The sequence below is a fragment of the Ceratosolen solmsi genome, unplaced genomic scaffold (assembly GCF_000503995.2).
Source record: "Ceratosolen solmsi marchali unplaced genomic scaffold, CerSol_1.0 scaffold30, whole genome shotgun sequence".
In the NCBI taxonomy this organism is placed as follows: Eukaryota; Metazoa; Arthropoda; class Insecta; order Hymenoptera; family Agaonidae; genus Ceratosolen; species Ceratosolen solmsi.
Genome location: NW_011948421.1, coordinates 452,409 through 466,242, shown reverse-complemented (window position 1 = coordinate 466,242; position 13,834 = coordinate 452,409). Strand labels below are relative to the sequence as shown.

The following is a 13,834-nucleotide window of genomic DNA, read 5'->3' as shown; positions in this document are numbered from 1 at the left end:
ATATATATATATATATATATATATATATATATATATGTCTTTCCGTAAAACTTTCTACTGTAAGTAAAACGGAGCTTCTGTCTATAAATATTTTTTATTTAGATACAACGATCTCGTAACCAAATGCGACGTTTATGAATCTTGATTTTCAGCTACTTGTATAGTTTTCATATCATAGTGCGTGCTTTAAAAGCAACTCTCTCTCTCTCTCTCTCTCTCTCTCTCTCTCTCTCTCTCTCTCTCTGTAATCTTTTGAACATTTTATTTACAAGTTGATTAAAATAAATGTCAATTAAACGAAACATTACCGTCGAATTGTTTAATAGTAATTTAATATAAACTATTTATCGGCGCCTATATTTTCCTATATATCATCAAAATCTACTCGATTGTTTAATGTTCGTTAAAAAGAAGAATTACACCACAAAAAAACGAGTAGATAAAACAATTTCAAGATATATTTCTTTGTACACGTTCGAAAGAACTAAAACTGTTGCGTTGTTATGTTTTCTAAATATAAATGAAAGTAAATCGCAGCTAACTTGTAATTACTTGCAATAATTAAAAAACAAAAACAATCTGTAATAATAGCAAAAATTAACACTTACATTGTATTAAGAAAAAAAAATTTTTTTTTTTCTTTTTCTTTTTTTTTAAACAATTACGATTTTTACCCTGTTTAAGTAGAAAGAATTTTTTTTTTAAAATACTATGCGATCGTCGTAGAAATTGATGTAAAATGGCAAAATAATATTGTATTATTTTATCTGGAGCATCATAATTTTTCACGTATATAATGGCACTTTCATCTATTAACAATTATACGATAAAAAACGTTTCTTAATCGTTCTTAATGCCGTTTGCTTTAAACGATTTTTTCAGAATAGAGATAATTTTCATGTAAAATGTCAAGATGTTAATAATGAAATATTTGCAAATTAAGCAGTTGAAATCCAGCTGAAATGAAAGCTTGCCGTTTAATTTGAAAACTTCAAGTATTTGCAAGCTATGCAACTAATAAGAATCTCTATATTCGCAGGAGCTTGAGGATAAGCGAATGTTTTATGTGTGCCCAGCAAACTATGCGTTTCTCGGAAGTTTTAAATCAATGCTCTAAGCCTTGTGGCGCATAAGAATGAATTCAAGGAAAAGCTTTGGAGTTTTTGGTGCTTTCGAGCCCACATAACGAGGCTCTGAAACTCGTAAAACAATAAAACAATTAGCTGCCCCTTCTACAGATGCTACCTTTGCTTCATACTTAAGAGTAAAAAAGACATTTTCTTCTCTCTACGTTGCTACATTTGCCGTTTTATTACCTACATCGTTGCGTATTTGGATAAAGTGAGGCTGGATCATGCTTATCTGAATCCCCAATGCGAGCAGATGTTGGTAAAACGTGGCTTAATAGCTACTTGCGCGAACATCTCACGCCTACTAATGCTTATATACGTGTACTCTGCGAAACCTTAGACCTCAATATCAGCTCGATTTATCCTGCCTTCCTATCAAAATAAGTCCTTGCATTGTATTTTATATTAAACGGCGAAAATCTCTTGGATTTTCAAATAATAATGTTTATCAATAACATATATTGAACTTAATTTGAAGCGAGTCTAACCGAGAGTCATCATAAATTTGATTTGAATCTTTGATTAAAATTCTTTGATTCAATGGCGAATTAATTTTTTTATTCATTTATTTATCTCATTATTTTCTCATTAGGTTTGTTATTAACTGAAGTTAAAGGAAAGCTTAATGCTTATGAAGCCAAAAACATTATTCGAGAAGAAAGGAGAAGAATTTTAAAGATTAACGTTTCAATTATTGCCTATTAATTTTTCGAAATTTGAGTATTTCGAATGAAGTAAAAGAAATTTGTCTTAACGTTAAAAACATAAGCTAAATTGAATAAGCTAACTTTTCAGCTAACTTTACTATATTTTTTTATTGTATTAGAAAATAAAAAATCGAGCGAGAGGAGATTTAAAAATACTAACAAATATTGGACGAAAGTAAAATAAAGAAATAGAAGGCACGAGAGATAAAGTATTCTAATCACTTAAATAAAGTTAAAAAATTTATAACATATCAACGATACGTCTATTTAGAAAGAGGAGGGACTAAGTCGATAAATAAATAAATAAGGCCCTTAAATAACTAACAAATATAGCTCTCTATTGCTAACCAAATTGTAGAGAAACGGAAAACAATAAATAATATAATGAAAGGAAATTTCCATTAACGAAGTAAACAAAGATAACATAAATAGAAAATTACTATTAATATAATATATGTATATGTGTTTATGAAAAACTTAACAAGTTCATAAATATAACGATTTGTAATGGTTTTTGTACGTACAAAAATGTGGAAAACAATTAATTGTACAACAATTATAAAGAATGCAGTTGACAACTCTGGAGATATCAAATTTGATATTATTAAGGAAATTATAAGAGACATGCAAGTCTATATTTCTTTTCGATACATCAATAATACATAAATAATCAAAGCGGTCAAATAATTTATTCAGTATAAGAGAGAATTTAACGTAACGGAAACGAGATGGAAATATCTTTTTAAATTTGAAAGTATCTATCAATCTTTATGAATTAAAGAAAATATAATTATAATATGAGCAATATATAAGAAACCAAAAGGAAATAAAAAAAAATAAAAGAAAGTTATTTTCACTTAAATATCAAATTCAGAAAATCTACTACACTAAACTATACTACTCTATTTATATATTAAAAAAAAAAAAGATGAAAACTTTATTTGATTTTTTTTTTTTTTTTTTAAACAGCTAGAATTTTGAATATTGAATTTCTTAAAAATAGGTAGAATTTTTACAATAAAGACATAATTTATGTACAAATTTATTTACAATGTATTAAACTCTGTACAAATTTTACAAATTTTACAAATTACAAATATATATTTATATTTATATTTTTCCAGTAAATTTATTATATTTTATATAGTTTTGGTAGGTAGATTTAAAAACTTGTTGAGCCAATGTTGGTAAAGTTCGGGATAAGTAACTAATAGCGTGACGATCACAATTACTGAGAATATGAGATATTGAAAATTCAATTGACATCTAAAAAAATACCATAAAATTTATCAATAGTTAATAAAGTAAAAAAAATAAAAACATTCTTGAAAATACTATACCTTTAAAAAGTGTGGCAAGACTGTAGCATGCGACACTTCAATTAAGTCAGCAATTAAATATGGACTTATTCTTACAACGTCTTTCTTTAATTTTGCGAAAAATGTACAAAACCTAATGAAGAAAAATTAGAATTTATGTTAGCTGAGTTTCACCTTTGAATGGAAATGAGAAATTTTATCTATTTACTTTTCAATGTCTATTGCTAGAATTTTTAACATTCGCTCGTCGGAGAATTCGATATCTTTTGCCTCTTGGAAAACTATTTTAATTATTTTTCGAAACAGATTTGTAAGTATGGTTAATCTATCGAGTAGAAAATCTAATTTCGATCTCATAAAATCTAAACAAAGTCCTAACGCCTCTTGACACGTGGACAATTTATTTTCTTTGTTCAAGTTATTTAAACATTCCATCGATGATACAAAAATGGAATCAACCAAAATATGTGTCAATCGAATCATTCTTTTCGATGTGACAAAAGTACGACATATTTTAAAGAAAAATATACAAGACGAGTCCTTGATTTCCAATGCAAGCAGGTCTTTGAAAAGATTATTTACAGATGTTTTCAATGCTTTTGCGCGTGTCACTTTTGTTTCAGCTTTTGAAAGATTTTCCCAAATCTTTGTAAGCTTTTCTAAAGCTTGAGTGTTGCTATTCAACAGGCTCTCTTTCTGTAAAAATAAATATTTAATCAACATTTAACATTGTCATTTGGTATTAGTTAATTTTAATATGGATATTTTCATTGTATTATACTGTTTTTTTGTTGAAGTTGTTTATGAAAAATTGAAATTCATTATCTTTTAGAATTTCAAGAAAATGAAAGAATATTTTCCCATTAGGATTATTAATGTAAATAATGCATAAATTTTTAATTATATCTTCACTGATAAGAAAATGTTTTCTATGCTCTAATACAATTAAGGATAATTGTAAAATTTCATGAATTAATTTATCATCGTACAATTTTTCCGTATCCTAAAACAAAGTATTAGCGATTTAAAATGTAAATTACAACAATTAATTTAAAAACTTGTGTATGGAAGAATGAAAATAATAATTACCTTGGTTATACTTTTAAGCGTCAGTTCTATACAAGATTTTAAATTATCATCCAATCGCTGTTTTTTTGTCAAAACTGCTTTTACAAGTATTCGAAGCCCAGCAATTTCATACAAACTGCTGATTTCTTTATCGAGTTCTTCAACAATTTTATTACTTAATTTGAGGTATAAATTTTGCAAAGTATCCTTTTGATTACTCATACAAGGTTTGTTCTTTGAACTTTCAATACAGATTAAGAGAATCGAGCTCATTTTTCTATTACAATCCTCTTTATCAACAAATTCTTGCCAAAATGATAAAACAGATACCTTATTTAGAGATGATTTGAAAATTTTAAAAAGCACTATCTGATTATCTTTAAAGTGATTTATTAAAATCACTGGTTCAGATAGACTGTTTAAAATATCAAAATTATTCTGATAAAGCAAATCTAGATAGGAAGAATTAATTAAAGCGATACATTGGATTTATTGCAACTAAAAGTTTAAATACAACTTTATGTAATATGAAATTTGACTTAACCTGTGTATAAATTTCCAACGGCTTCCTTAAAATCAGCGACATGTTTAGTTTCTTCGTCAAATACATATAATACGAGAAATAAAAACTTCTTTATCTGACTATTAAGAATCGAAAGTGGCAAATTTGACATAAAGATTAAATTACGTTTTATTTTATCAGCATCCACAGTATTTAGTGATTTGAAATCTTGTTTTGCAATTTCTTTAGTTGCATGTTTAAGTGCTTTTTTACAATTTATTTGATCGTCCATGGATTTTAATACCGCTTCCTATTTATAAAACGTAAATGAAATAAATAGAATATTATTTTAAATTGTGCTAAAACTTAATGTACATACAAAATCAATATTTTCTATGATCGTTCTTGTTGATGTTGATTCAATATCTTCAACGATATTTGACAGGATTTGAAGCGCTGCAGCTGTAGCAAATACTTTTGTCATTCTTGACATATTTCGGTTTAAAACTGATGTCCATTTAGATAAATTATCGGATGTAGAACATGCTTCTTTAACAAAATGCAAAGTCAATTTTAATATCTGCATTTCATTAAGAGATTCAATTATTTGAAAATGATCTTCCATTATAACTGGCCATAGCTGTACAATGATCTTTTCCTTAATTGTATGCATATTATTTCGATCATAATTTACCAATTTCATTAGCATTAGTCGATTCTATAAAATAGTGTATGAAAATAATACAAAATTATTCCCCTTAAGGTATTTCCTTTCAATATCGACGTATTATAAAAAAAAATATACAATACCAAGGATTCTGTGCAGTCTTGATTCTTACGCTCTTTAATCATTTGCTTGAAGCTTTTCAATTGTGTTTCTGTTATTGGAAAACTTAATTCATTACAAGCTATATTTGGCACGTAATAGCGTAATAAATCATAGGCTTCGCACCAAATATTTGCAATTGTCGAGAATGCTATGAAAATCATTGGTCTCAATTCATCGCTATTACTTTCGCATAGAGTTTCGCTAAGCACAGCGAGAGTACTTTGTAAATCGGTGAATGTCTGATAAAATTTAATTTGCCAATCTTGCGTCAATGAACCGTCTAAAAAATTCACATGTTCGAAGAAAGCTACGATAAAACTTGCAACAATTTTAAGCGACAAGCACGAACGCGCTGAAATAAATAAATTTACACAGTTAATTAAATTATTGTTAATTATAATTTGCGTTAATTAATATGAGAAATAATAACTAACTTATTGTATTAAGAGTTTTGAGGCAATCGGTCTTTAAATGAAAAAGAAGTGTGTTAAATATCGCAAGAATTTGAGCACTCGTAGTTTGGCTTCTTAAATCTTTACAAAATTCTGCGATAAAAATTTCTGGCAACTTAAACGTATTGACAAATTCAATGTCTATTTCTTTTTCTTTCGAGCAATTAATGGCTAATAGAAATTTTGAAAGAAATTTGTGCTGTCTTCGTAAACGAACGGTTGCCTTCCATAACTCTGTAATCAAATTCTCATACGCAATCATCTCTTTTTCACATGTCCGCCGTTCGAAAAACATTCTCTCCAATAAATCTTGTATAGCGCTCTCTATAATCAATGGATTGAGTTTTGCAATCGCAGTCAATAATTCATAATCCGAACATTTAAAACGTTTCTTCTTTGATTTAAGTTCCTCGATTTGAGTTTCCAAGAATAATTTGAGCGTACGACCATCTATTTCATTATCAAAGTTAAAGGATACGTCTGTCGAATTGTCGAGTAAAGCAGCCAATATTTGCTTAGACTGCTCCTTTTGCTCTATACACTTCCAAAGTCTGCGTAAAATAGTATCTACAATCGTAGAATTATGACGACAGGTATTGACTACACTCTCAAACAGCAAAGTCAATACAGCCTTAACATCTTGAAATTTTGCAGCATTAATTTTATCTTGCAAAATATTCAAAAAGGCCTCGCTTTCTTCGGCTATATTATATTTATCATTCGTCGGTAAGGCAATATTTCTCGCTGAGCCGAACATTAAATTTTTTATACATTTTTGACTCTTTATAATTAGTTTCGAAGATATTCTTTGAATTTTAATGGTTTCAACGAGCGAAGCAAGAGGAAACAACAGCTCCTCTATAAATATTGTCGCGAAGCTCTTCTCGTCTGAAAAGTTTTGCTTACAAATCTTAACGACCGTACCGATCGCACATTCCACGCTTTCCATTGCTAAATCACGATCGACAGATCGATCATCGTGCTCCGATCCATCGTTATTGAGAACTTTGAACGCAAACGTTAGTAAAGCCTTAATCAAAGGCAGTTGATTATTCTTTATCGAATAACTTTGTCCATTGCTAAATGAAAAGATGTACTCGCAACATTTCAATATCTCTTTGGAAACATGTTTATCGGGGAAGTCACATAATGATTGAATTAACTTAGCAGTGAGCAACTTTCTCGAGTCCAGAGACAGCTTAGTGAAGATCCTCGGATTTGTCGATAAGCAACGATGTATCGTCATCCAAATCGCAGAATTATTCTCGCCCGACAATTCACCATACAGCCAACGAAATACGCAATCCTCTTTCCACGCAATGAGAATATCTGGGCTATAAAGCACATTTTCCGCTAATTTTAATCGTTTCGTCAATGGCTCGTCGCTATTATCGCGTCTCAGACGGCTCATCAAACCTGCGCAAATAATATAGTCAAATCATTCACAGGACAGCGATCGCTTATCACAGTAAGGAGGAATTTTCAGCACAAGCGATTGCTCGTAAATGCATTAATTAAGAATAAGATTAGGGCGACAAACTCACCTGTTGATAGGGCCATCGCACGCTATATTACATACAACTTTAATCTCTCAATGCTCGCATTAACCTCAAATTTTATTTTAGTTAAATTCCCCCGTTCTTATCTTATCTTTATCCCCGTTCACCACCGCGCACATAATCAATTCCCATGCACATGCTGAGAATTGACCCAGGAAACCAATCACTCGACCTTAACCGTAAGGTTATGCGACGAAAACGAAAAGACGCGGGCCACGTGCGCACATTCGCGACTACACGTTACAACGTCACGAGTAGGAGGATTGGGAAAGAGGTTGAGAAGGTGGTAGGAAGAGGTGGCGGCGGCGGCGGCGGCGGCGGAGGAGGAGGAGGAGGAGGAGGAGGAGGGAAAGGAGATTGAGAAGAGGCCACAGTGCTTGAAACTTGATGGGACGAATGAACGTGTTGGGGGAAAAAAGTCGCGCGCCATACGATGATATTTGGCTAGGTAGTGCGTACTGAGAAAGCACAATCAATCTACGCGAGACAATGGCGAGGAAGGGAAATTGAAGTGGACAGTGAAGAATAATGAAATATGGCCCGGGGACCGCCCGGTAGCCCGCATATGTACATTTTCTTCAGCACTTCGAACCGTAAAGTCGACGATACGCTCGGTTAATGTGACTTTTTTCAGTTCGTACGAGGACGTCCAAGGACCGGTGGATCGCGGCAAAAAATCTTCTTTCGCCTATGCGCTTAAGGATGTACGGGGGCGCAGAGTATAATTAAACGAATCTTGTTGGGATTTGGGCCAGCGCTCCTGCAATAACGGGGCTAGAGAAGGATAGAGTGATATTGTTATTGTATGCTTGTGCCGCCGGTGTTTAAAGGCAAACGGACGTGAGCTTTTAACGGTTTAGTAGCACTAGCAGGTGAGCGCCGCTTGCGTGTACGAACTTGTTCGGAGCAAGAATCCGTGGTTGAGCAGCGGTTGAGCAGCGGTTGAGCAGCGGTTGATCAGTGACGTGTTGAGGTGGCTGGGCGATCCTCAAAGTATCATTTAGCGTGTAAAAGCCGTAAGATGAGCAAGTTCAAAGATCTTTATAAGAAAAATGGCTTGACAGCATCGAGGCGCGCGGAACAAAGGATTGACATCTTGAATTGCCAGCGTAAGAACCAACGATTCCACACCCTCGATTCTCGAAGGGAAAAAGTTACTTTGGATCTTCAAGGTGAGCGCTTTATTTTAGCTTAGCCTTATTTTTTCTTCTCAAACGTTTTTAAATGCCCTGGTACGCGATAATTCCTCTGCTCCCATCGAGCCCAATGAATTGCACGAACAAATTAAAATAGATGCGTCATTCGGAAATTCTAATGGTAATTATTTATTATTTCCTTCATTCTCATAAGATATTAAAGGACTTAATAATTAATTCGTCATTACGCGTGAATAATAAGAGAGGTGACTTTTAAGCATCGATACATAATATTATGTATAGCGTGTTATTAATAATTTCTCTCTGGTTAAATATAAATATTATTCACGATAGAGCAAATCATTTAATCGGGCATTAGGTGTGTTTATACATCATTATCTGAATTTGCAAATTCCAAGATCATTGTTTAATGTGAGAATTGAAAGCGCACATTTGCCACTCTGTATTATTGTAGTATTATTACGTATTCATTGGTTTGTAAATAAATTATGTCTTTAAATGCTTAAGTGCTGTTATTTATTATTATTTTCAGCGTTAAAGGTTTTTCTTTTTATTATTATTTATTTTTTTTTTTTTTTTTGTTTTTAAGACTATACTTAAGACAAGACGAAAATTAATTTCTTCATGCTATCATTGTTCCATTATGCAATGGGTAAATTAACGAATGTTAAAAGTGGATTTGTTAATCGAAAGCTCGAAAGCTCTTAATATCAAAGCGTTCGATATCGACAATATTTCAAAATTATATATTTTTATAAAATTTATATAAATATACACAAACGTAAATTGTAGACTTCAATTTTGTTGTTGTTGTTGTTGTTGTTGTTGTTGTTCTTATGCAAATTAATATTTTCAATGAAAGACCGAGTGTCTCCTATGTTACTTTAATCAGTTTATAAAAATCGCGCGAAGCTTACCAGATCGCCGTGATTTGAACATTCCACAAATATTGTATTTGCTTTAAATGATATTTACTATAAATAATAAATGTATTAAAAAATTATATCGAATTTTGCCAACCCATGCTCGTATCTGACAATAATTCCGTGTTTTCGACTTTATTTCACATAGATTCGAAGCGCAACAACAAAACAAAAAATACGTTAAATAATAATTCGAAGAAGAAATGGAGACCTATAAAAGAACAATCAACAATGAATGCACATTTACCTCCATTTATTGTAGGAGTTGTTAGGCATAAAATTCATTCTCCGCCATTTTTACACGAGTCAATTAATGTTACAGAAAAGAAAAAAAACTGTCAAACAACGCAACAGGTAAACGACAATATAAAATACCATAAATATCGCTCAATCGTTCGCAAAATTTTTTTGTCAAATTTTAGTCAATTTATTTGATTGAATTTTTGTAACTTAAATTTTTTATAAAGAGAAACTTTTAGACAAAAATAAAATAAAATACAAGCTTTTATTATCCAGATTTACGTCTGATTATTGAGTATATCGTCTTCCAAACAATAAATCTCGTGATTTCATTTCAGAAAAAAAAAAAAAAAAAAAAAAACAGCTTCACAAGTATTGTATTTTTCAATTTTTTTTGTCAAATTTCCCTCAATTTTCAATGGTTATATTCGACGACGCCTCCGCAAGGCGAAAATAATATAAAATTTCAAATTTAAAAATGTATGAATGAATCAATGGATTAATATTACATTTTAATCTCAATATTTAATTATCATTACGAATGATATTATTAAAATTATAAATTAATTATTAGTTATGATTATTATTTTCAAAATATTACCTTATGACTTTACTTTATAATTCTCTTCATAAAAGTACTTATGCGTTAAGTTTAATTACATTTATTTTTATAAATAGCTTTAATTTTTTAAATATATATATATATATCTATATATATTTTTATATATTATATATTATATATTATATATTATATATTTATATATTATATATATATAATAATATATATATATACATATATATATATATATATATATATTAAAATATTTATTCAAATTGCTTGTCATATTTACTATATTTATTAATTAAATATAATCTTATATTACTCTTCGTAGCTTCAAAGTTTTCACGATATAATCAGTCTGTCAATTAATTATAATTAAAATCTAATTATAAATATAGATCAAATAGCAGCTTTGTAATATTGTTTTAACAACTTATATATTATTACCTATTAAAGACTCGTCGTGGATTATAAATTTTTATGAATAATTCGTCTTTGAAAAATTTATAATTACCTACAATAGACGTACAATAATTAATGTACTTCGTTAACGACAAGTGCACTAATTTACTAAAGTCAGTAATAAACTCATTTATAATTATACAATTAACGAATGGTAAATGAAATTTGATATCAAATTTATTCCATCAATTTTATTAATATTTGCAGTCATTTGCGCCTAAAAATTATAAGTTCAAACCTCCGAAAGAGCTCAAAACAAATATTTGTACACCTTTGAAAAGCACTCACGAGTTGCCTTCCTTTACTTTCGGCACTCTTTTGAGCAAACCCATTAAAAAAAATGCCAATAAGAAAGACATTAATTTTAGCAATATAAATATTCGTCCCCGAAACAGAAAGCTTTCGTATGACTTATCATTTGGTTCAGACACAGTGGAAGTAAGAGAAGGTAAGTTCGCAGACTTAATATTTTCTATTGTTTTGCCAACGTCATTGAAATAGAATTTGAAAATATTCTACAACAAAAAAAAAAAAAAAAAAAAAAAAAAAAAAAAAAAAATTAAAAAAAAACAAAAAACTATTAATCTTACGAACAAAATTTACTTTTATTTATTTACAAAAATTTACCAAGTATTTGGATTTGGGTAATAATTTAAATTATTTACAGATAATAATGAAAAGAATTATGAGAAAGTTGAAAAGCAATTGTCGCCAAAAGCATCGGAAGTACCTATTTTTGGTCGTTCAAACGTGCTTAAGGCATTGCAGAAATCTGCAAATGATTTGTCGGAAGGTATCGATTTTTCATTTTATTTAAAAATTTGTAAGTTATAAATATTGATCTTTTAATTTTAATTACAATATTTTTACCATTTTCAAATTCAAACAAGGTTAGTGTCTTTCTAATTGTACTCTTAAACAATATGCTTTCTCTTTTAAAAATATATTAATCATTATAACCCCATCGTTCATTTCGTTAATAAATCTATATTCATTGCAGATTTAAAAGATCAAAGTGAAACGAATTCATTCTGCAATTTAGAAAAATCAATTATTACCTCGCCCAAATTAAAGTAGGTTTAAAATAATTTTCTCCCCCCCCCCCCCTCCTCCCCCGCCCCTTATTATCACTGACATTGATTAATACGAATATATCTCGTATGTTAAATAATTCGATTTTAAATCAAATCCTAATGTATTTAGCTTTAATTGTAGTGTGTCAAAGATAGAGCTTGGGCAACGGAAAACTTACCAGGAACTCAACACTGTTAGTAGACATGTTTTTATGTATTTTATTCTACGTTGGAAATTTCAATTAGTTTATTGTAATTTAACGAATAAAGTATTTTTTATTATTTATTTTAATATTTAGGTGGTAAATGATACTACACAAATTAGTCAAACATTGGCAATTAATGTTCCTAATTACAAAATCAAAAATACCACTCCATTGGGAATAAATAAAAATGTTTCTGCGCAAGAAAGTCCAAAAGATGAGGTATTTTTTTTTTTTTTTTTTTTTTTTTTTTTTTTTTTTTTTTTTTTTTTTTTTATTATTATACATTTATTGATAACTATAGTACTAATGTAAATAATATCACACGAGCAGCAATAACAAATAATAATATTTATATCTATTATTAAAATCTTTGTTAACGATTATATTTCATTCGAATTAGTTATAAATTATTTCAGTTCGATAAATTGTATGAAAGCATAAGTTAAAAGGCTAAAAAGTTTTTCTATTTAAACAGATATTAAAGTAATTCCTTGCATATATATTTATCAATAATGATGTTTCAATGTTGTATTAAAATAATTTGTATATTTTAATAGAAGAGAACTATCGATTCAAATTTTTTACATCGACGAATAACGACAGAATCATTGGATCAAAATCAGATAGAAAATTCAATTAATTCCATAGAAAAGGATAATAAACAAATTCATACGGATATCGATCAAAGGAATTTATCATATCAACAGGATGTTTCACCAAAAATTAAAATTAACACTATAACCTTGCAATTAGAAGGTAATTCAAGTGATAAAGAACAGATAATAAATTGCCAGGTAAATGTCTTCTTATACTAATCACTAATCTGAAAATTTTTATTTAACTTCTTAATTTCTACCGTAGACGATTACCAAACTGTCATTAGTTGATAATAATCTACAAGATACAAATAATTTACGTGAAATTAACGATAAGAACAATAGTAAAAATATAAATGAATACAATTTATCGTCACCCTTATCTGATATCCTTGCGAGCAAAGTAAAGGAAAGCATTATACCCGAAAATAAAGATACTACGAACATTATATCCGAGGATTCATGTTTCTTATCGAAAAAAAAAATTAAACCATTGTTATGTCAAACTGAGGCAGACGGACAGAATAATCCTAAGGTGTTAAATGACAAGGAAGTTACTGCGGAAATAAATAACAGTTCTATTCCAGTCTCCTTACGCTATTCAAATAATAGATGTGATATGATAACGAATAATTCCTTCGATCACAATGTAAATAGTAGAAATGTTCAGAAAGGCATTTTATCATCTTCGTTACCCAATTCTTCGATAGAGAATTTAAATAATTCTTCAAAATTTAATAATATGGAAATGGAAGAGGAAAGTGTAAGTGACGAGATATTATCTGATTGAATTATCAAAATGCCTATTAATCCTGTATAATTTTAATTTTATAACGCAATAAAAAATTATTAGTCAATTACAGATGGCCCAGTAGATAATATAAAAGCAAAAGACTTTATTAATATTAACAAATCTACTAAGGAAAATCAAAGTATAAATAATAATAATGACAATTTATCTACAGCTACTCGTATATCGTCCAATGAAAAAATTAATTCTACTGGTTTATCACAAAGTGCAGATGTAACTGCAGCGGTTTCAAACATAA

The 13,834-nt window shown here is 29.4% G+C and overlaps 2 protein-coding genes across 2 annotated transcripts; one reads left to right on the top strand and one right to left on the bottom strand.

Annotated features, from left to right (window-relative positions):
- Positions 1 to 2,947: 2,947 nt before the first annotated feature.
- On the bottom strand, positions 2,948 to 7,632 carry LOC105361237 (uncharacterized). The gene is made up of 10 exons (XM_011498347.1): positions 7,552 to 7,632; positions 5,990 to 7,423; positions 5,537 to 5,907; positions 5,106 to 5,444; positions 4,769 to 5,036; positions 4,246 to 4,676; positions 3,938 to 4,159; positions 3,365 to 3,852; positions 3,178 to 3,289; positions 2,948 to 3,103 (listed from the first exon to the last, which is right to left on the bottom strand). The coding sequence occupies exons 1-10, from the start codon at positions 7,565 to 7,567 to the stop codon at positions 2,948 to 2,950; spliced, it is 3,837 nt and encodes a 1,278-aa protein (XP_011496649.1). The 5' UTR covers positions 7,568 to 7,632.
- Positions 7,633 to 8,152: 520 nt separating this feature from the next.
- LOC105361616 (probable serine/threonine-protein kinase DDB_G0276461) lies at positions 8,153 to 13,660 on the top strand. Its single transcript, XM_011498867.1, has 10 exons — positions 8,153 to 8,738; positions 9,795 to 10,000; positions 11,118 to 11,358; positions 11,578 to 11,703; positions 11,911 to 11,983; positions 12,126 to 12,177; positions 12,283 to 12,408; positions 12,747 to 12,945; positions 13,301 to 13,548; positions 13,649 to 13,660. Exons 1-10 carry the CDS (start codon positions 8,588 to 8,590, stop codon positions 13,658 to 13,660), a joined length of 1,434 nt encoding a protein of 477 aa, XP_011497169.1. The 5' UTR covers positions 8,153 to 8,587.
- Positions 13,661 to 13,834: the final 174 nt, after the last annotated feature.

Coding starts and splice junctions, on each gene's coding strand:
- LOC105361237 (XM_011498347.1), bottom strand. Junction 5,037..5,105: donor TCATAGAAAATATTGATTTT/GTATGTACATTA, acceptor TTTTATAAATAG/GAAGCGGTATTAAAATCCAT. Junction 3,853..3,937: donor ACAACTTCAACAAAAAAACA/GTATAATACAAT, acceptor TTATTTTTACAG/AAAGAGAGCCTGTTGAATAG.
- LOC105361616 (XM_011498867.1), top strand. CDS start 8,588: ATGAGCAAGTTCAAAGATCTTTATAAGAAAAATGGCTTGACAGCATCG. Junction 8,739..9,794: donor AGTTACTTTGGATCTTCAAG/GTGAGCGCTTTA, acceptor TATTTCACATAG/ATTCGAAGCGCAACAACAAA. Junction 11,984..12,125: donor ATTACCTCGCCCAAATTAAA/GTAGGTTTAAAA, acceptor CTTTAATTGTAG/TGTGTCAAAGATAGAGCTTG.